Source organism: Oncorhynchus masou, chromosome 9, assembly GCF_036934945.1.
Source record: "Oncorhynchus masou masou isolate Uvic2021 chromosome 9, UVic_Omas_1.1, whole genome shotgun sequence".
In the NCBI taxonomy this organism is placed as follows: domain Eukaryota; kingdom Metazoa; phylum Chordata; class Actinopteri; order Salmoniformes; family Salmonidae; genus Oncorhynchus; species Oncorhynchus masou.
This window is the reverse complement of record NC_088220.1, coordinates 49,410,145-49,431,763: the sequence shown is the minus strand read 5'-3', so window position 1 is coordinate 49,431,763 and position 21,619 is coordinate 49,410,145. Positions and strand designations below refer to the sequence as shown.

The 21,619-nt window shown below is 49.5% G+C and overlaps 2 protein-coding genes across 2 annotated transcripts in view; one reads left to right on the top strand and one right to left on the bottom strand.

Moving 5' to 3' along the window:
* Positions 1-13,963, bottom strand: part of LOC135546109 (striatin-4-like) — a 22,457-nt gene extending 8,494 nt beyond the window's left edge. The window contains exons 1-13 of the mRNA XM_064974265.1: positions 13,491-13,963; positions 6,718-6,821; positions 6,550-6,620; positions 5,905-5,983; positions 3,724-3,918; positions 3,326-3,509; positions 3,061-3,220; positions 2,339-2,434; positions 1,902-2,020; positions 1,292-1,467; positions 958-1,005; positions 720-841; positions 1-71 (exon numbers count right to left, since the gene is read on the bottom strand). The exon at positions 1-71 is cut by the window's left edge and continues 97 nt beyond it. Coding sequence (XP_064830337.1) covers positions 1-71; positions 720-841; positions 958-1,005; positions 1,292-1,467; positions 1,902-2,020; positions 2,339-2,434; positions 3,061-3,220; positions 3,326-3,509; positions 3,724-3,918; positions 5,905-5,983; positions 6,550-6,620; positions 6,718-6,821; positions 13,491-13,763 — 1,698 coding nt within the window. The 5' untranslated portion in view covers positions 13,764-13,963. The remainder of the gene's footprint in view (positions 72-719; positions 842-957; positions 1,006-1,291; positions 1,468-1,901; positions 2,021-2,338; positions 2,435-3,060; positions 3,221-3,325; positions 3,510-3,723; positions 3,919-5,904; positions 5,984-6,549; positions 6,621-6,717; positions 6,822-13,490) is intronic.
* Positions 13,964-13,968: 5 nt separating this feature from the next.
* LOC135546111 (ribitol 5-phosphate transferase FKRP-like) lies at positions 13,969-19,659 on the top strand. Its single transcript, XM_064974268.1, has 2 exons — positions 13,969-14,288; positions 14,888-19,659. The coding sequence occupies exon 2, from the start codon at positions 15,035-15,037 to the stop codon at positions 16,625-16,627; it is 1,593 nt and encodes a 530-aa protein (XP_064830340.1). The 5' UTR covers positions 13,969-14,288; positions 14,888-15,034; the 3' UTR covers positions 16,628-19,659.
* Positions 19,660-21,619: the final 1,960 nt, after the last annotated feature.

The window sequence follows — 21,619 nt, the reverse complement described above, 5'->3', positions numbered from 1 at the left end:
GTGGGCAGAGTACGTCAGACCCCACACTGAGTCCTCATGACCCAACAACACACTGCTCTCTACGGCCGGGTCTACACAACAAAAGAGACACGCACAAATGGATTCTACAACGTGATGAAACTTTCTTGCTCCTTGCTGAAACAAGCAAGGTGTTTTTTACGTGAAAAATAATTACTTTTATTCTGGTTAACTGGTGACACTGTCTGTGATTTATTTAAAATGCAAGGCACACTTAACCAACGTGGCTACCACAGCATTCTGCAGCGATACGCCATCCCATCTGGTTTGCGTGGGACTATCATTTGTTTTTCAACAGGACAATGACCCAAAACACACCTCCAGGCTGTATAAGGGCTATTCTGACCAAGAAGGAGAGTGATGGAGCGCTGCATCAGATGACCTGGCATCCACAATCACCCGACCTCAACCCAAGAAAAGTGAAAACCCCTGTCCTAGACAATGCCCCCTCCCTGCAGCAGCACAAAATGTGCATCTGACCGTGGTCATTTGGCTGACCAATAGCCGCCATCCAAAAGTCCTTGACCGCCACAGCCCTAATGTCAGTCAATATGTTTTTTCACGGAGATGATGCTTGATCATGTGTGATCCACGGACTCAGAGCTGAATACGTTAGCTGGGGATAAACCTGGCTAGTCCTGACTGGTAGACTGGAAGCAAAAAAAGGTGACAGAGCGGTCAGACAGGGGTCAGGGGCTGACCGTAGTTGTCGTAGGGATCCACGTTGATGTCAGGGATCTTCCAGCAGCGCACGGTTCCATCCAGACCCCCGCTGTAGCACGAGTCTCCGTCCTCTCCCATTGCCAGAGACAGAACTGCACCACTGTACACACACACACACACACGATTACACAAAGATGAGCTACCAAAACACATGATAGTTGCAACAAATGTGTGTTTGCATGCATGAGGGTGTATGTGCGTGTGGTCTGAGCTCACCTGTGGGCTCTGAAGGTGTAGATGGGTTCAACGTCCAGCGCTGCATTTCTGTGGAGGCCAAGAACAACATCTATTTACACATTACAGCAGGGTTATAGCAAACTACCAGACCCCATTCAGTTTCTTTCCCACTCCTGGGCCTGTATTCATAAAGCATCTCAGAGTAGGAGTGAGCGCTGATCTGGGATCAGTTATGTTTTTAATCACAAAGAAGATGACAACATGGCTAGGAGGGATCTGATCCTGGATCAGCATTCCGACTTTATGATTACACGCTCTGAAGACAGGCCTTGATATTGGCGTGTTGTGGTCCTGCTATTCCTTAGGCTCTTACTTCTTGGAGTGTATGGCCTTGTTGAGGTTCCACAGCTTCAGGGTTCCGTCCTCGGAGGCTGTGAGTAGAACGGCTTGGCTGGGGTGGAACGTCAACGCTCTGATGGCATCAAAGTGGCTGCGCAGCGTGAAGCGAGGGTTCCACGTCTTCTTGAACTCCTCCCGGTTATCTTGTAGCTGCACGCACACAGGTGTCAGAGCGTTGGTGGGGTGTATTCCTTTAGCAACAGCTAACTTTTTTTTTTAAATGACTAAACTCAGATAGATAAAGTACGTAAAAAAGATAATTGAGCCAAATATTTATAAAATCATCTTTGAAAATCAACAACCTCCAACATACAGACTAGACAGCCAGGGAGAAACTAGAATTCCCCAAATGTCATTGCACGGGGCCCCCATTGATTTTGTCATTATGTTTGAGTCCCTCAGAGAGCATAGGAACACGGCCTAAGCCATGGCTAAATGTGTGGAATTGCAGAAAATGAGCTTTAAAACTGAAATGTCTTCTCTCAGCCCCCCCCCCCCCACCACGTAATCTTTGCCACCACTGCTGGGGGAAAAAAATCATAGGAGAAACACTGTCGTATGTGCGTGTGCGTTCAAGTACTCACATCCACAGTGAGGTCGTTGTCGTTGGCGACGGTGAGGTCAGCCAACTCCCCCAGGTTCATGTCTCCGCCCCCGACGGCGTCCAGGATGAAGACGTCGGAGGAAAAACCCAGAGCGCCACCTTTAAGGAGCGGAGGACGAAAACGGCTCTCAATGCTAAACCCACGACCACATCAACCACCATCTGATCAAAAACACATCCCCCCCCCCCCCCCTTTTCCAATACTAAAACAATTACCTCTTCAGAGCAGTTTCCCTTTAGACGAGAGAGAGAGAGAGAGAGCTACTCTGGTATTTTATTAGGATCCTCATTATCTGTTGCGAAAGAAGCAGCTATTCGTCCTGGCATCCACACAGAACATAACATAATACAGGACACTGTAGAACACTTGGCACAGCCAGACAGGGAGAGAGTTTTGGGGCTCGGCTGTTGTCTTACCTTCCCCGGAGCGAGACTGTCCCAAAACAGAGGGGGGCGGGGAGGGTTTGGGGGGGAAGTCCGACATCAAGCCCTGTAACTTGTTCCTGCGGTTCTCTGAACCAGGCCAGAGGAGAGAGACACAACACACACAGTCATGCAGAGAGAGAGAGAGAGAGAGAGAGAAGCGTTTGGGTGCCCTGTTCAAACAGAGAGAGAGAGAGAGAGAGAGACAACACACAGTCATGCAGAGAGAGAGAGACAACACACAGTCATGCAGAGAGAGAGAGAGAGACACAACACACAGTCATGCAGACAGACAGACAGACAGACAGACAGAGAGAAGTAAAGGGCGAAAGAACACATGGCCATGCACACAGAAGGAGACGATGAGCGAACAGAGAAATAGAAAGAGAGAAACCCACAAACAGACGAAGAGACATGGACCGAGAGACAGGCCACGAGGCGGATAAAGAGAGAAAGTAGACAGACACCAAACAGCATGCGTTATGCCAACAGAACACATTGCCTCAGATCGAGAGAGAGACACGTGGATGACAAAGTCAAACAACAAATGTGATAGAGACACACAGACAATGGTTCACCATAGACAATGGTTTATTGGCAGTAGAGGTGAGTGTACAGAACATATAACTCCCTAGAAAGAAAGAGAAGGACAGACAGACAGACAGAAAGCTCGACAGACAGGTGTGGTTGAGGCGGTTGCTATGATGACGGCGTACCTAACTCCCGGCCGTCCCCTGAGATCCGGGCCTCTCCCGCCCCCTCCCCCTCCTCCCCTGATCCCAGGAAGTCAAACTCGCTCAGGGCATCCTCCGAGTCGTCTTCATCCTCCTCCTCATCATCAGGGTCCAGGTCTGTGGTCGTGGGCTCAGTTCCCATCTACACACACACACACAGAGAGAGAAAACCTTTAATACACTCTCTCACACACACACGGGGGTATAATTACACACACACACTTTGCCGTGTTGACGTGATCGGAACCTTAACGCGCGGCTTCTTGTTCTTGTTGCGCTGCCCGTCTATACGGTCCCCACCCATGCCCTGGAAGTCATCTTCCTCATCACTGTCGTCCTCATCGTCATCCTGGCAGCCGTGTAGGAAGGGGATCTTATCCAGCACGGAACCACCCAGGCGCTCCTTAGAACCATCCTTCCCCGCCGCGTTCCTACCGACACACACACACACACACACATCAGCGGCAACACATCTCCCAACAACAATACTGACAGTTATAGGAATCTGACAAAGAATATGCAATACACCAACACAGACAGAGTACTGATCAACTTCACAGTGACTACCATGGAGACAAGCTTCCATTCATCACTGTCCACAGTACCCTACACCCAGGATAGGGCTGTGCGTGTTGGGGGTCTCACCTCTTGATCTGCTCCTCTATCTGTCTGATGAGGAGTGACTCCCCCCCTGCCAGGGGCTCGGGGTCCGGGGCGGGCTGCTGCTCGCTGCTGGCCGGGGCGCCGTTAGCCTCGGGGCTGGTACGACCCAGCAGGGAGCGCACACGCTTTGAACGCATGTCCAGGATGGTGTCCGAGTAGCCCACCTCCTCCAGGTACCTACACACACACACACACACACACACACACACACACACACACACACACACACACACACACACACACACACACACACACACACGAGCAAACCATGGACACACACGATCAGCCTCTTCATTCAGTCTCAACAGTTTGTTTAAAGCCTTGCTCTCGCTACGGGGAGGAAGCCTTGCTCTCGCTACGGGGAGGAAGCCTTGCTCTCGCTACGGGGAGGAAGCCTTGCTCTCGCTACGGAGAGGAAGCCTTGCTCTCGCTACGGGGAGGAAGCCTTGCTCTCGCTACGGGGAGGAGGCCTTGCTCTCGCTACGGGAGGAGGCCTTGCTCGCCACGGGGAGGAAGCCTTGCTCTCGCTACGGGGAGGAAGCCTTGCTCGCGCTACGGGGAGGAAGCCTTGCCGCTACGGGGAGGAAGCCTTGCTCGCGCTACGGGAGGAAGCCTTGCTCGCTACGGGAGGAAGCCTTGCTCTCGCTACGGGGAGGAAGCCTTGCTCTCGCTACGGAGAGGAAGCCTTGCTCTCGCTACGGGGAGGAAGCCTTGCTCTCGCTACGGAGAGGAAGCCTTGCTCTCGCTACGGGGAGGAGGCCTTGCTCGCTACGGGAGGAAGCCTTGCTCTCGCTACGGGAGGAAGCCTTGCTCTCGCTACGGGAGGAAGCCTTGCTCTCGCTACGGGAGGAAGCCTTGCTCTCGCTACGGGGAGGAGGCCTTGCTCTCGCTACGGGGAGGAAGCCTTGCTCTCGCTACGGAGGAAGCCTTGCTCGCTACGGGGAGGAGGCCTTGCTCTCGCTACGGGAGGAAGCCTTGCTCTCGCTACAGAGAGGAAGCCTTGATCTCGCTACGGGGAGGAAGCCTTGCTCTCGCTACGGGGAGGAAGCCTTGCTCTCGCTACGGGGAGGAAGCCTTGCTCTCGCTACGGGAGGAGGCCTTGCTCTCGCTACGGGAGGAGGCCTTGCTCGCGCTACGGGGAGGAGGCCTTGCTCTCGCTACGGGGAGGAAGCCTTGCTCTCGCTACGGGAGGAAGCCATGCTCTCGCTACGGGGAGGAAGCCTTGCTCGCGCTACGGGGAGGAGGCCTTGATCTCGCTACGGGGAGGAGGCCTTGATCTCGCTACGGGGAGGAGGCCTTGCTCTCGCTACGGGGAGGAAGCCTTGCTCTCGCTACGGGAGGAAGCCTTGCTCTCGCTACGGAGAGGAAGCCTTGCTCTCGCTACGGGGAGGAAGCCTTGCTCTCGCTACGGAGAGGAAGCCTTGCTCTCGCTACGGGGAGGAGGCCTTGCTCTCGCTACGGGGAGGAAGCCTTGCTCTCGCTACGGGGAGGAAGCCTTGCTCTCGCTACGGGGAGGAAGCCTTGCTCTCGCTACGGGGAGGAAGCCTTGCTCTCGCTACGGGGAGGAGGCCTTGCTCTCGCTACGGGGAGGAAGCCTTGCTCTCGCTACGGAGAGGAAGCCTTGCTCTCGCTACGGGAGGAGGCCTTGCTTCGCTACGGGGAGGAAGCCTTGCTCTCGCTACAGAGAGGAAGCCTTGATCTCGCTACGGGAGGAAGCCTTGCTCTCGCTACGGGGAGGAAGCCTTGCTCACGGGGAGGAAGCCTTGCTCTACGGGGAGGAGGCCTTGCTCTCGCTACGGGGAGGAGGCCTTGCTCTCGCTACGGGGAGGAGGCCTTGCTCTCGCTACGGGGAGGAAGCCTTGCTCTCGCTACGGGGAGGAAGCCATGCTCTCGCTACGGGGAGGAAGCCTTGCTCTCGCTACGGGGAGGAGGCCTTGATCTCGCTACGGGGAGGAGGCCTTGATCTCGCTACGGGGAGGAGGCCTTGCTCTCGCTACGGGGAGGAAGCCTTGCTCTCGCTACGGGGAGGAAGCCATGCTCTCGCTACGGGGAGGAAGCCTTGCTCTCGCTATGGGGAGGAAGCCTTGCTCTCGCTACGGGGAGGAGGCCTTGCTCTCGCTACGGGGAGGAGGCCTTGCTCTCGCTACGGGGAGAAAGTCTTACTTGCGCAGTAGCTGACGGCCCTCCTTCCAGGACATCTGATTGGCTGGCTCAGATTCAGACTCTGCTGGCCCATTAGGCACTGCGGGGTACAGGACGAGTCAATTAGAGGAGGAAGCGCCGATATAACAGAAGGAATCACCAGAGAAACACTTACAGCTCCACACACACACACACACACACTTCAATGGTGAAAACGTGGAAACAGAAGCATAGGGAAGTTACTAGTTCTGCTTTAGAATGCATTAGATCTCGGCTACATTGTGAACCAGTCATTAGACCATCTGAGAGGGTCCAATCCGGCCCGTTGGTGGTTTGAGTGACAAAATGATATTTCATGTTTTTGTGTGTTAATATACTTTCTAAAGACCAAAACAGAAATTAGTAGAATTGATAAAGGACCTACATTCGTACAGTTTCTTGACTGTGTCCAACTCGCTAACAATCACAGAAATGAAAGGTAGAAAGTCAGGGAGCATCAAATTATGGCTGGAAGGACTCATTTTTTGCACATTTGGATGGCGAGGAAATATAACCCCAAAAAATGTTCTTGAAGACCGAATGCGGCCCCCAGGGCAAAACGAGTTTGACACCCCTGGCCTAGAGCATACGTAGAGTCTACATAAGGTCATCATAGAGCCTGCATACCTTGTTCTGCCTCTGGTTTCTTCTCCCCTGGGCTCTGGTCACTGCCGGTCTTCAGCTTCTGGTGTTTGGACCTGCAGAGAGAGGAAGAACCACAAGATGGCAGTGTTACCCAAGCCTTACACTGTGTGTGTGTGTCTGTGTGTGTCTGTGTGCGTGCGTGCGTCTGACCTCTCTTGTTTAAGGGCGTACTCCAACATCTTAATCCGCCTGACCAGGTCCTGCTTCATGTTCTCCTGCCCCTTCCTCTCGCCCTGCAGGAACGTCACCTGAGCCTGCGCGCGCACACACACACACACACACACACACACACACACACACACACACACACACACACACACACAGGTCAAGCATATGAGCACACACTCACACACACACACAACATTACTGAGCATGCCACATCCCAGGCGACGTTTGTTTGGACCACTCAAACAAATACAACGTACAGTGCAGAAATACCGTTGGTTTGGCTCCGCAACCGAGCACCGGGCTAAGTAGCGGGTTGTGGACGGAGTGGCGTTCTGTATTTAGAACTTCCTCTGACCAGCAAACCCTACCCAGACATCTGGAGGGGGGAAACCATTGTGAGGAGAGAAATGCGTGTGTGTGGTCCAATCGCTCTTCCCGGGCCCCAGAAAAGTCGAGCAGTCTAAAAATGCCGCCCGGCACGTCGACAATGGCGGTCTGCACGAGGTCGACGCCAGCGAGACCTTACGGCTGGGATACGCAAACCGCGCTCGCGCAAACACGAAGAATGTGACGGTGCTACTGCAAACAGAAACGATCTCTGCTGATGACGCATCGCTTTGAGTGCAGCACCTCCTGTGCGTTTCAGATTGAACCGCTCTATCTGGTTTAGCAGCAGCTACATGTCACGCCTACAGACTCCCGGTACTAAAATACACCTGAAGGGCACTATGCTCAGAGCTGTGTCCGTCTGGGGATAGCAGAGGAGCGGCCAAGCTGGGTAGTGAAGGTAGCTACCAGGTAGATGCACTGTGTTGGGTGCAGCCATTTTTCTAACGCTTTGTACACGCGCGCACACACACACACACACGCGCGCGCGCGCACACACGTCTTCTTTACACACACTTCTTTGGAGTGTCCCTTTCATCCCAGATAAGCATCAGTCATCTCTCCCACTGTCCCCGACATTCCTGGAAATATATATTCCCACTTCTGTCTCCACTGGCGCCCTGCAATCTGACATGGCTTTACTTGCCGTGTGTGTGCGTGTGTGCGTGTGTGCCTGTTGTGCTGTGGTACAGTGTACGCACAGGAGGAGCACGTCATTTGTCCATGTCAGAGTACCATGACGATCCATGAACATCACGTCCCCTACTATGTCTGAACAACAGGATCTTGTCCAATCCAGGGGCCCCGTTTTAAACACGCACCTTTCCTTCCTTCCTTCCTTCCTTCCTTCCTTGCTGGAAGAGCTGGACTGCGGACAGAAATAAGGTGGGAATTGAATTGAACACCCGGGCCATCCAATCATATACAGATCAGCAAGGACCTCATGGTTGGGAGGGAGGGAGGGAGGGATTTCAAAAGTATTGGAGTAGATCCTGAGTCTGGAAGTGGCCAGTAGAGGTGAGAGAAGGAGTCTACTTTAGGTGATTTACTTCACTCTGATGGCTTCCCTACAGATCAGTGATCTGTGATCAAACCCACATCAAAAGTTCAAGCATATACACTATATACACACACACACACACTATTTCAGCCGCACCCGTTACTGACAGGTGTATAAAATCGAGCACACAGCCATGCAATCTCCATAGACAAAAAAAATGGCAGTAGAATGGCCAACGTGGCACCATCATAGGATGCCACCATTCCAAAAAGCAAATTCTTCACATTTCTGCCTGGCTAGAGCTGCTTCAGTCAACTGTAAGTGTTTGATGGAAGTGGAAATGTATAGGAGCAATAAGGACACAACCGCGAAGTGGTAGGCCACAAGCTCACAGAACAGGACTGACGAAGCGCATAGCGTGTAAAAATCGTCTGTCCTCAGTTGCAACACTCACTGCTGAGTTCCAAACTGCATCTGGAAGCAACGTCAGCACAAGAACTGTTCCTCGGGAGCTTCGTGAAATGGGTTTCCATGGCCGAGCAGCCGCACACAAGCCTAAGTTCACCATGCACAACGCCAAGTGTCGGCTGGAGTGGTGTAAAGTTCGCAGCCATTGGACTCTGGAGCAGTGGAAACGCGTACTCTGGGCTGATGAATCGCGCTTCACAATCTGGCAGCAAGGTCCACACAGAAATGGTGTGTCGAGATTGGTGGTGTGGAAGAACTTGACTGACCTGCACAGAGCCCTGACCTTAACCCCATCAAAACACCTTTGGGATTTTTATTTCTATTTTACCTTTATTTAACTAGGCAAGTCAGTTAAGAACAAATTCTTATTTTCAATGACGGCCTAGGAACAGTGGGTTAACTGCCTGTTCAGGGGCAGAACGACAGATTTGTACCTTGTCATGAATGGGAACGCCGACTGTGAGCCAGGCCTAATCGTTGCACAACATCAGTGCCTGACCCCACTAACGCTCTTAGTGCAGCAATGTTCCAGCATCTGGTGGAAAGCCTTCCCAGAAGAGTGGAGCAAAAGGGGGGGAGACCAACCCCATATTAATGGCCATGATTTTGGGATGAGATGTTCGACGAGCAGGGTGTCCACATATACTTTTGGTCACGTAGTGTCTCGCAAGGTCTACAAACAAACTCCCTAATCGTTTTAGTGTAGACTCTCGTGTAGTGGACTGGATCCTTGACTGTCTCACTAGCAGAACCCAGAGGGTGCATGGGAGCCTGGCAGGGAAGCGGTCATTCTCAACAGGCTCACCCCAGGGTTGTGTCCTCGCCCCTCCTCTATATCCTGCACACTGATGAGTGTCATAGCCAGTAAAAGAACCAGCACACCCTAACGTTTGCGGACGACTCAGAAATAATCTGTCTGCTTCATGCCGATGAAACTAGCCCCGGGGCTTGTTGAGGAGTTTGTTCATTGGTGCCACGGCGGTTTCCTAAAACTGAATGTGAAAAAAAACCAAAAGATATGTGAATCGACTTCAGGTGTCAACTCCCTACCTCTCAGAACACTATCCTTATGGCCCAGGTGGTAGACACCGTAGCCAATTATAAGTACCTTGGGACCATGATTGATGATCAATTGAGCTTTGAGTGCAACACTGACATGATGTGCGAGAAGTACCAGCGACACCCTTTTTTTTTGTCTCAGGAAACGGGCAAAAGTTCCAGGTTGACAGGACCTTGAAGACTCTCTTTTATAAAGCGTACATTGAGTCGGTCCTACCATTTTCTTTGATCTGTCGGCATGGTAACCTTGGTATCAAAGCAACAACAACCAACAAAAAAAGCACTGGCTAGGATAGTAAAAGTGTTAAGATCACAGCAGTCCAGCAGAGTTGTCTGTCTGACCTGTACAGCAGATGAGTGCTGAGGAAGTTAGAATCTATCCTGTCTGGCTGTGCCCGCCCCCGACACCAGGAGTTCCATGTCCTACACTCTGGCTCCCGGTGTAGATTCCCCCAACTGTTAAGACTAACAGGTACAAGCACTCATTGACCTTTGACCCCTAAGGCCATTGGCCTCGTGAATACAGGGACGAGGTTAGTCTGTCCTAAACTAGTTTTATCGCCTTGGTTGTCATTACATGTGCCGATGATGCGAACGCGGTCAGCATTTTTTTATCCGCACATTTGAATGATGTTGATGTGACATTTTGGAGAATGTGCACAGCGCACTTTACTTACCTTCTATGTAGGCCTTACTTTACACGATTGCTGCTGCTAATGGATGACCATGAGCAATGTTATATTGATATTGACGGCTGCCAACCAATGACTCTTGCACTAGCATTGTATGTAAGTCTACGTACTCCTTGGTGCCAAAAACCATTTGCCCTCTGGGACAAATTAAGTCACAACCTGAACCAAAAGAAAAAGCTTTGACCTGTAATATAAAGGGCATCAACTATGTTATAAACATGCCTGTTGAACACTGGCACATAATCCAACAACAGTCTTAGCAAAAAGATAGGCTAAATAACTACCTTTCTGAGTAAAAACACTACAGCACTCTCTGTATGGCTCTCTCAGAAGTTGGCCTGCTGAGGAGTTCTGACTGGCGCATTTCATCAGTCAGCCCCCCCGCCCCTGCCACCACCGCTGAACAGGGTCAAGGGCAGCTCTTCCTCTCCTTTACCTCTATGTCATCCTCCAACCCTCTGGGACCCATCAGCCAACAAGTAGAGCAGAGGACTTTTCTGGGACAGGGAACTGGAGAGAGAGTGTGTGTGTGTGTGTGTTGTGTGTGTGTGTGTGTGTGTGGGTGAGTGTGCGAGAGCGTTTAAGTTGTGCAAAAAGTCCGCTTGTGTGCATGTGTGCCTTTGCATGTGTCAGTGTGAGAAAGAAAGGCCAAATGAAGTGTGAGAGAGCCCAGAAGTGTGCGAGGGGCGAGCGAAGCACAGTACTGTACATACGCGTGTCATGCATGAGAGCACTGGGCATTTCATTAGAGCTGAGAGAAGGGCACTACGGGCCCCACTTAACATGCCCCAGCAGGAAGTGGTGTCATCTGGGTCACCACTAGTCGGAGTGCCACTGTTCTTGAGTGTCAACGGCTACAAAGCGCTCTGTCCTTCCATTTATGGCAAGTAGCAACTGTGGCGCAACTGCGATCGCAACGTTGAAATCTAATCTGACATTTATGAGCCAGCCAGGAGTGCTGTAGGTCCTTGATCAGCACCGACTGTACTAAGCCTAATGAAGTAGGACACGAGATTTAGAGACTCTTTTCTCTACAGACTCAGCAGGAGTATATTCAGATATTCAGTAGAGAAATGACTGTTTGATTTGGACCCCCTCTACAGTTCTACGGGACAGATATAGCCTGACAGAGGTGAGAGGCCTGCGGGTTTTATAGCAGTATCCCTCGTCCTCGCTTTCTTAAAGTAATCACTGATCTTACCTGACAGGATAGGATTAAGCCAGGGCTGCCGCCACATAGCTTTGACCTATCCCCGGTCATGCGAGATCAGTGATGAATAACAGGGCCCAGAGCTGTGCCACCTGTCTGTCTGTCCCCTGGCATGGCCTACTGGCTGTGGTCACATGGCCGTGTGGCTCTGCTCTGGGGACGTCACACCTGGCCCACCCTTGCCGGGGTCAATGACAACCGGATGCATCTGGTTTTCAGAGAAATTGAGAGAGAGAGCCTGTGACGTGACCTACGCTTTTGGGGGTCAACAAGGCGACACTGAACTGGATTGGTTGAACAGTGCAGAAGAAAAATCTATCTTGTCAGGACCAGAAAGAAACGGCTGCTACGTTAGGTCACACCTGGCCTAGCCAACTGCTCGGCCCAGCCCCGCCACAGCCTGGCTGGCTGTCACAGGAGACAGAGTGCCACACAGGTGTTCCAGTTTAACGACACGATTCAGCCCTAAAAAAGATACCACTGGCACACCATACACACCCTGTCAATGTCACATACGCACACAGTCACATGGCAGGGAAGGCCAATGTTTTCCACACACCAGGCAGTCATCAATCAACTTTTGGTTTGAGACAGAGCACTAGCCCAGAGGAAACTGTAGGCTATTATTCTGTATAGTGTTGTGTGTTCTGTGTGTATGTTCATGGAGGCTGTGTGTGTGTTCGCCACAGGGCTTTCCCTATTTTAGCAGCCACTGGTGTCCTCTTATGTAAACTGCTGGGCTACTGTTTGAACAGGGCTCTCTCTCTCTCTCTTTCTCTCTCTGTCTCTTTCTCTCTCTCTCTCGGCCCGAGTTCTGCTGCTAATTGAGCCTGTGAAAACAAGGACCCCCCCCCCCCCCCCACACACACACACACACCACACAGTAATCCTTCCCAGTGGTGGTGGTGACATACTTCTGACTTCAATCCCCCACACTGCTATAAGATCAGCACGGCCAGTTTGTTATGGTTCATCCATATTATATAAAGTTCCTACTTCTAACTAGGCTATAGCCTATAGGGTAGAGTGAGCGGGAGAGTGAAATACACTGACAGCAGTGGAATGGTATTGCTTTTCTACACAGACCTTTAGGCTACTGTAAATAATCACGCAAACTCATATTTCATCAGCTCATGTTCATTCAGCATCTTTATAATTAAACGTGTTGACAGGAGTAAGGCCACATGATGGGGAAAACAATAAATAAATAAAAACGCTTTGCACTCCCCAGGCAGGCATGAGTGTACATGTGAACGTGAGTAAAGGGTGGAAGAACCGCATTACGTCATCGGTCTTTTTAGTGTGTGTGTGTGTGTGGCTCCGGGATTTACAGACGCATCACTGAATCCCAATTGTAATTGACAGTGAGTCACGTGACCCACCGTAATCTCGCAGAGAGAAAAATAGAAACCATGATGGGGTTGAAGAACAGCGGAGTCCAACCATCTGGCGTTAATTACCGTTGGGGCAACTCTACAAAGCCTATTGACACCGCCACCTGTGTGATCCGCTATAATTAGACAATGTGGACTATATGTCTGGCTGCGTTGAGATCAGCGTGTGGCTCGGACAGTGGCTGCGCCTCAATGTGAAACACACGGATAATTGAGCGTCCTGTGATTGATGCTGTACATTAAATAAATCCACAACCCAGTGTTTTAGACTAGTCAAGAACGGTGACATTTTTTTGGAACCCCCAAATATTGGGTTTGCTTTGATCACACAAAAAAAGCTTTAGAGAACTGCTATCCAGGAGCATAGGGGTGAATAGGTTCGCGATTATGTGGACAGTAATTATGTCCGATTGGGGAAAGTATTGAGTGGCGATCGTGACTTCTGTGGGATGTTGGCAATGCTAGGCTAGCTTTTTTTCTCAATCGTAACTAGCTAGTAATACATAGTCTACACAGCTATTGCTTGATGATAACACTATAATTACCCTGAGTTCATCTCGCTCGGCTTCCCAACGATATTTCTCGGTCTGGAAGCGTCCCCATTCGAACTGGATAAAGTGCAAGATCCCGGGAAGCGATAGGCCTGCGTCGCCGTCTTGTGGTTCTCGAGGCTGCGACGATCCAGCCATCGCTGCCGCTGCTGCTGTTGTCGCCTGCCCGAGCACTGATTTCGGCCCGTTCGGGTTGCGCCCCACGCCGCTGCCTCCAGAGTTCTGGTTCGTTCCCCCTGCTACTCCGCCGGATCTTTCCGCCTCCATTTTAGCGCTTTGATCTTTCGCCAGGACAGGGAGGTGGGGAAAACAAGCAGCGATAACAATAACAACAACCCCGTCCCTCACAAACCCAGCACTAACGCTCGACCCTTCTTTCTTCCTCTCTCGCGTAAAGAGTAAACGCAAGAACTCCCGTGGAGGAACGGTGCCAAAAAATGAGCTAAGAGCAAATCTACTACAGGCGGGGGGGGGGGGGGGGTCGTTTTTTCCCTCCACTCTCCAGTTACAGTAACCAGGGACGTCGCTTCCTGCCATATTGTGATCTCACGCAAGCTTCCTGTGGTCGTTTCCGAAACAGCAAATCAAGGGTTTAACGTTACACACCGCGGTGTTGATAATAATCTAAAACTCCCAGTGTATGAACACTTCTTTAGTTTATTTGTCAGTATAACATTCATATTTTACACTGTCAGTAAGCGCTATTGCACAGGTGGTGTCTCCGTGTTTGTGCTTGGCCCAGCCACCTTTCCACACAGCGAGCGAATTCGATGTAACGCTCCACGCATTATGGTTTGTATGCTATTTCATTCTAACGAGTTTGAGAATGTTAGGCAATATAACGGGCAGAACGTGATTCACATTGGAAGACAAACGAGTCCTGCATATGTAGCGTTTATAGGGGTCATTTTGTGGGGTGGTCTTTATGAAATGATGGGAGAATGATCATGGTTGCATAGAAGCCATGCAGTATAGGTGTAGTCTACTGTCAGCATGAAATTGACAGCATAAAAAGTACATTGCATGATGCAGACACCGTTCTAGGTACTGGAAATGTGGTAGTGTGGACACATGTGGGCAGCCTACGGTAGCAATTCTAGAAGGGAGCACAGGCCTATACTTACACGGAGCATCAATTTGAAGCATCTCTGTGGCTCATTTTGTCCGTAATTTATAGTTACGGTTACAATCTAGGTCAAAGTATTGGCCGAAGAGAACTAGGGCAATCCAGTCCATGTATGGGAGACACACTGCACCTCGTCCCTTGACGTTTGAAGATAATGTAATAAACTAGACTACAGCATCTAAAGCCTATCACAGCCATCTGAAGTGCTTTATAAACCTTTTTTTAAGGACTCATTTTAAATTCCTGTGTTTTCTGTGTATTTCAGCTATTCCAGCAGCTGGCCATTACTCTTCCGATGCACATAGGCTGTAGCTCATTACCGATGGGGTCCTGATGTTTATGGACAGGCTTTCTGAATAGAGAGCTCCATCCTATACTTTCCCTGAGCCAGACGAGCGCAGCAAGAGGTGCCATGCGGGTGAGTTTCTGCCAGGGCCTTCTGACTGGAGCCATCGCTCTTAACCTGCTCATCCTCTACTATGTGTCCCAAGCCCAGCAGCAGATGATGGAGAAACGCCGGGACCCAGGAAGGGGCTTCAGGAAGGCTGCCTTACCTGCTTCCGGGCTGGAGGGCAGCATGGGGGGCCTGGTAGGGGTTGGCGCTGGAGGTGTCGGGGGAGAGGGGAACAGCCACGGCCCTCGTGTGACTGTCCTCCTACGGGAGTTTGAGAATTTTGAGAACTACGTCGGTGATGTGGCACGCTCCTTCCTGCACCAGAGACCTGAGCTGCCCTTCCTGGCTGTTTCTGACACCCCGCCCTACCCCCCTCTGTCTCTCCCCGAGGGGGCTCGTCTCCTGGTGCTCTCCCCCAGCCCCGAGCAGGCTCCGCAGGCCCACCGGCCAGAGTTCCACATTCAGACAGAGTTTGTGCTGCTGGTGCCTGACGGGGTGGAGCTGGAGCAGGGCCGGGCTGTGGAGAGGCTGATCCGGGAGCTGGAGGGGGAGGGTGGGGGGCCCGTGAGGCTGGTGGCTTCCCCAGTGTTGGCACGCTCGGCCGTTCAGTGCCTGCACCTGCGGGTCAGCCTGAGAGAGTGGACGGCCACCTATTCCACAGCGGCGTCTGGGACCAGTGGTAGCGTGTGTACAGCCCTTCAGGGGGACGTGGTGGTCCTCATCCGCTCTGAGGACCTCTTCAACCTGTCTGTCCCACTGGGGAGGCCCCTGCTGCCCTCGCTCTTCATCCAGACCTCCCTGCATGGCTGGAAGGTCAAGCTTCTGGAGAGCCCCTGCTTCTCCCCCAGCCACCGGCCTCTCTTCAGCTCAGCCCACAACCAGTGGAAGGCAGACAGCCATCTGAAGGAGGCCACTAGCCAGCTGATGAGGAACTTTGGGCTGAAGCGTCTGCTACTGGCTGATGGGAAGGAGCAGTGGCACGGCTGTGGGAAGGAGACGGAGCGTTGCTTCAGTACGGTCCGGGACGACACCCCTGAGTACCTGTACCTGGAGCGCTGGACACCTCCCTGCTGCCTGCGCGCCCTCCGCGAGACCACCAAGTATGTGATCAACATCCTGGAGAGCTCCGGGGTGCGCTACTGGCTGGAAGGAGGCTCCCTGCTGGGGGCGGCCCGCCACCAGGACATCATCCCCTGGGACTATGATGTGGACCTGGGCATCTACCTGGAGGACGTGCCCAACTGTGACTACCTGAAGAACCTGGACTCTGGTTCTCTGGTGGATGCTAATGGCTATGTGTGGGAGCGGGCAGTGGAGGGGGACTTCTATCGGGTGCAATACAGCGAGGCTAACCACCTCCACGTGGACCTGTGGCCCTTCTACCCGCGGAACGGCGTCATGACCAAAGACACGTGGATGGAGCACAAGCAGGATATGGAGTTCCCCGAGCACTTCCTGCAGCCGCTGGTGCCGATGCCTTTCGCCGGCGTCACCGCCTACGGCCCGAACAACCACCGCGCCTTCCTGGAGCTCAAGTTTGGGGAGGGGGTCATCGAGAACCCCCAGTACCCCAACCCTGCCAAGAAGAGGCTGGATAGGAGCTGGCTGTGAGGGAGGGGTGTGGCTGGGACCTTCGGAGCTTTCATGTGGCCCAACAAAAGGACAAAACGATTCGAGCCACAACCCAAAACATATACAGTTGAAGTCGGAAGTTTACATACACCTTAGCCAAATACATTTAAACTCAATTTTTCACAATTCCTGACATTTAATCCGAGTAAAAAATCCCTGTCTCAGGTCAGTTAGGATCACCACTTTATTTTAAGAATGTGAAATGTCAGAATAATAGTAGAGAGAATTATTTATTACAGCTTTTATTTCTTTCATCAGATTACTAGTGGGTCAGAAGTTTACATACACTCAATTAGTATTTGGTAGCATTGCCTTTAAATTGTTTAACTTGGGTCATACATTTCAGGTAGCCTCCCATAAGCTTCCCACAATAGGTTGGGTGAATTTTGGCCCATTCCCCCTGACAGCTGGTGTAACTGAGTCAGGTTTGTAGGCCTCCTTGCTTGCACACGCTTTTTCAGTTCTGCCCACAAATATTCTATAGGCTTGAGGATAGGGCTTTGTGATGGCCACTCCAATACCTTGACTTTGTTGTCCTTAAGCCATTTTGCCACAACTTTGGAAGTATGCTTGGGGTCAATGTCCATTTGGAAGACCAAGCTTTAACTTCCTGACTGATGTCTTGTTTCAATATATCCACATCATTTTCTCTTCTCATGATGCCATCTATTTTGAGAAGTGCACCAGTCCCTCCGGCAGCAAAGCACCCCCTCAACATGATGCTGCCACCCCCGTGCTTCACGGTTGGATTGGTGTTCTTTGGTTTGCAAGCCTCCACATTTTTCCTCTAAACATAACGATGGTCATTATGGCCAAACAGTTCTATTTTTAGACCAGAGGACATTTCTCCAAAAAGTACGATCTTTGTCCCTGTGTGCAGTTGCAAACCGTAGTCTGGCTTTTTTATGGTGGTTTTGGAGCAGTGTGTTCTTCTTTGCTGAGCGGCCTTTCAGGTTATGTCGTAATAGGACTGGTTTTTACTGTCGATATAGATACTTTTGTACCTGTTTCCTCCAGCATCTTCACAAGATCCTTTGCTGTTGTTCTGGGATTGATCTGCACTTTTCGCACCAAAGTACATTCATCTCTAGGAGGCAGAACGCTTCTCCTTCCTGAGCAGTATGACGGCTGCGTGGTTCCATGATGTTTATACTTGCGTACTATTGTTTGTACAGATGAACGTGGTACCTTCAGGCGTTTGGAAATTGCTCCTAAGGATGAACCAGACTTGTGGAGGTCTACAATTATTTTTCTGAGGTCTTGGCTGATTTCTTTGGATTTTCCCATGATGTCAAGCAAAGAGGCACTGAGTTTGAAGGTAGGCCTTGAAATACATCCACACTTCCAATTGACTCAAATTATGTCAATTAGCCTATCAGAAGCTTCTAAATCCATGACATCATTTTCTGGAATTTTCCAAGCTGTTTAAAGGCACAGTCAACTTAGTGTATGTAAATTTCTGACCCACTGGAATTGTGCTACAGTGAATTATAAGTGAAATAATCTGTCTGTAAACAATTGTTGGAATAATTACTTGTCGTGCACAAAGTAGATGTCCTAACCGACTTCCCAAAACTATAGTTTGTTCACAAGAAATGTGTGGAGTGGTTGAAAAACAAGTTTGAATGACTCCAACCTAAGTGTATGTAAACTTCTGACTTTAACTGTACCTACATGATAGGTCAATTGGAGACTCCTTGCAGAGGTCCATTATTCTGTATAAGCTGTAAGTTAAGTATAGAGACGGTATTTACACATTCAAAACGGTATTCTGGTGCACATCATTTTCCGGTACATACATGACCAGGTATTTAGTAAGAAATGACATGGTAAAATGGTAATTACACAGTAATTAAGTATGTTAAATCTTTTTGGGGGTTACCATTAAGTACAAGGTGGTTATCAATTGTTTTGATTTTTCTTTCAAAATAGTACCAGGAAGTATTAGCTATTATTACCACATAGAATCCTAGTCATTTTCAGGTGCTCAAAGTGCTACCAGATATCCAATGGCATATCCACCACAACATCAGCTGCTGTTAAGCAATATCTGACACAATCAGCGTCGATACCTGTGTCATTATTGATGTCATGAATATAAATGTGTTGGTCAATTCTGTCCTAAAGCTAAAGACATATTTCATGGAGGACATGTGCGGATATGTTGCACTGATGCACTTTCTTATTTGAGATTTGTGCACTTCGTGTTCAGTGGATGAGATGTATGACTTTTGACCTTTCGAACTGTCGACTGATGCCACCGGGTAGGCCTTGGCATGTTCCATCAGCTTGCCGATTATGGCCGTACCATTTCCCAGTGGTAAAATGAGCTTTCTCTTCAACTCTGACTTGGATATTCACCTGAGGCCTTGGAAAAAGCTCTATCAGTCCATGCGGGCGCATTCAAATCCCAGGTATGAATTATGAAACTATCCACTAGTTTATCCAATATTCTAAATTAAATGTGTGTATGTGTGTCATCTGTTGAGTGTTGCTGTCACATTTGTGTCCTGCCTTGACTGGAATGTCAGAAGTCATCTGAATTGTGAGTGAAAGACTGATGTCTAGTAGGTGCCACTTGTTGTGCTTGACCTGTCATTTTACAAGTGGGGAAAAAGGCTCAAAACTCACCAGCACACTAACCAGGATTTTGCTGTCAAGTGTGTCACTTTTTCATGGACTGAAAAAAAATGAATTATAACACCACTGTTATTTGTGTTTCGTCATTTGAGGTGTATGGCTTTGATGAGACAGCTTTGTATACATTCCAGTTTTTCAGGAATCATTTAAGAAATGTATTTACCAGGAGGGCCTAAAGCGGCAGGGTAGCCTAGTGGTTAGAGCGTTGGACTAGTAACTGGAAGGTTGTGAGTTCAAACCCCAAGCTGATAAGGTACAAATCTGTCCTTCTGCCCCTGAACAGGCAGTTCACTGTTCCTAGGCCGTCATTGAAAATAAGAATGTGTTCTTAACTGACTTGCCTGGTTAAATAAAGGTCAAATTTAAATTTCTTTGGTTTTGACAAAATAGCAGGATTTAGTATGCAACTCCCCTGTCTCACCAGCAGGTGGCAGAAGAGCCTTAACATTTGCACTGTCTCCTTGGCCATGTCTCGCCACTGCATGAGGCGGCATGTGGTGGACATTGAATGGGTAACTTGTGAATATTGCCATGGTAAAGTCACTAGCTGCAAAATCCCCCTGAAAAAATCTATCCAACTAAATTGCATTTCTGAATCCTACATTGATTAGCTAAATCCAAATACAAGAACACCAGAACACACTTCAGTGTACTCAACATACTTCCATCTTCTTTCTTTCCCTCGGCATGTAAAGTAGAACCGTTGGCTGAATTCAATTGGGAGGGGTGTGAAGTTACATTGCTAACAGAAGAACCATGATCAGGTCTAATAGGAGACCCAGGAATGTCACTGTAGTACAATTTACCCTAAATGTCCCCTGTTGTAAAACCTAATGCCAGCCATTCTTCCACTGACAGAAGGGGCCATATAGCGCTGAACCTCATGAAACCCCTCAGCGCCGGTTAGTGCGGGACCCAGGTGGGCGATGTAATATTGTAATGTTGGTGACTGCATTTTGTGTGTGTTGGGAAAGTCTGAAGTTCCATTAGAATGAATAGGAGGACGTTTCTTTACAGGCCTCTCCGTCAACACCTCGTGGAGGCTGGACGCAGTACCAGGTAGTCTGTGTAATGTGTTCGTTCATGGGCATCGCCAGTAACTACTACATGACAAACATGTCTTGTCTGGAGGGCCTATTCACAATGTGTCATATATATATATACTGTGTACAAAATGCAATAGACTGACTAGGTGAATGCAGGTGAAGCTATCATCCCTTATTGATATAATTTGTTAATAAAATCAATTTCAAATCAGTGAAGATGAAGGAGACGAGTTACAGAAGGATTTTTAAGCCTTGAGACATGGATTGTGTGTGTGTGCCATTCTGAGTCCCATCCACCATCACCACACATATCTGTACATGCTGACTCACAAACGTGGTGACGTCACTCCAAAGACCCTGTGGAATGATAAGCATTTATTTACAGCATTGCATAAAAAACAAGACAAGACAGCAGGGAGAAAAGGCTACGGAACCAAAAGGTGGCATCAAAAGTTCAAAAGTGGTTTTGCAATATAAAAATATATGTTTACATCTGAAAAATAGGATGCTGCCCCTTCAAGACAATTGTTCCAAACGAGATATCAACCTGGCTGATACAGTAAACTGTATTTTTGTAGCCTTTTTGCAAACTATCCCAGGTAGCCAGCATATTGCTAGTATGTCCACTATTGAAGGTTTACCTTTGTAAATCACTGTCCCTAAAATAAATAAGCTCAGAGTAGATTGATAGTCGATTATTTTTTTGCTCAGGAAAATGGTTGTCAACGTAAATGTTGAACTGGAACTCAAGTAACAGGCCAAGTAAATGCTTCTACTTCGAAAGCGCTCATTTGTACTGGCGCAAATGCGGTCTCGCCGCACGTTTTCAGGCGGCTCGTTGCGTTGTTCTCGGGCAAGTCTTCATTGTCAAGCCTCGGATGATGTCGGTGAAGACTGGATAACCCGAGAACTGATTCAAGCCCTACGATAGGGGGCGTATCATTTCAATACAGGCGGTGAGGTTAGGAAACCAAATCTTCAGAGAAAAGGTGAGGAATTGTTCAAGCTAGAATCTTTAGTTGCTACATACATTTACCGACGTATAAATTAATGACACAGTGTACACCACCTATGCCTCTAATGCCATTAATTCCAATTAGACTGATTCTTGAAGAATATAACTTAGAAATGCTCATGAGTTTAGTTCAACTGTTGAATCCCAATCTGAACCCCAAAATAAAAGTGTTTTATACTCCAAACTAAGTATTTGTAGACAAACACTGTACAGCCTCAAAACATAGTTAAAACTATCATTTTGATATCATGGATGGTTAGTCCTTGCATA

Bases quoted from the DNA above. Each gene is read 5' to 3' on its own strand.
- LOC135546111 (XM_064974268.1), top strand. From the start codon at position 15,035: ATGCGGGTGAGTTTCTGCCAGGGCCTTCTGACTGGAGCCATCGCTCTT.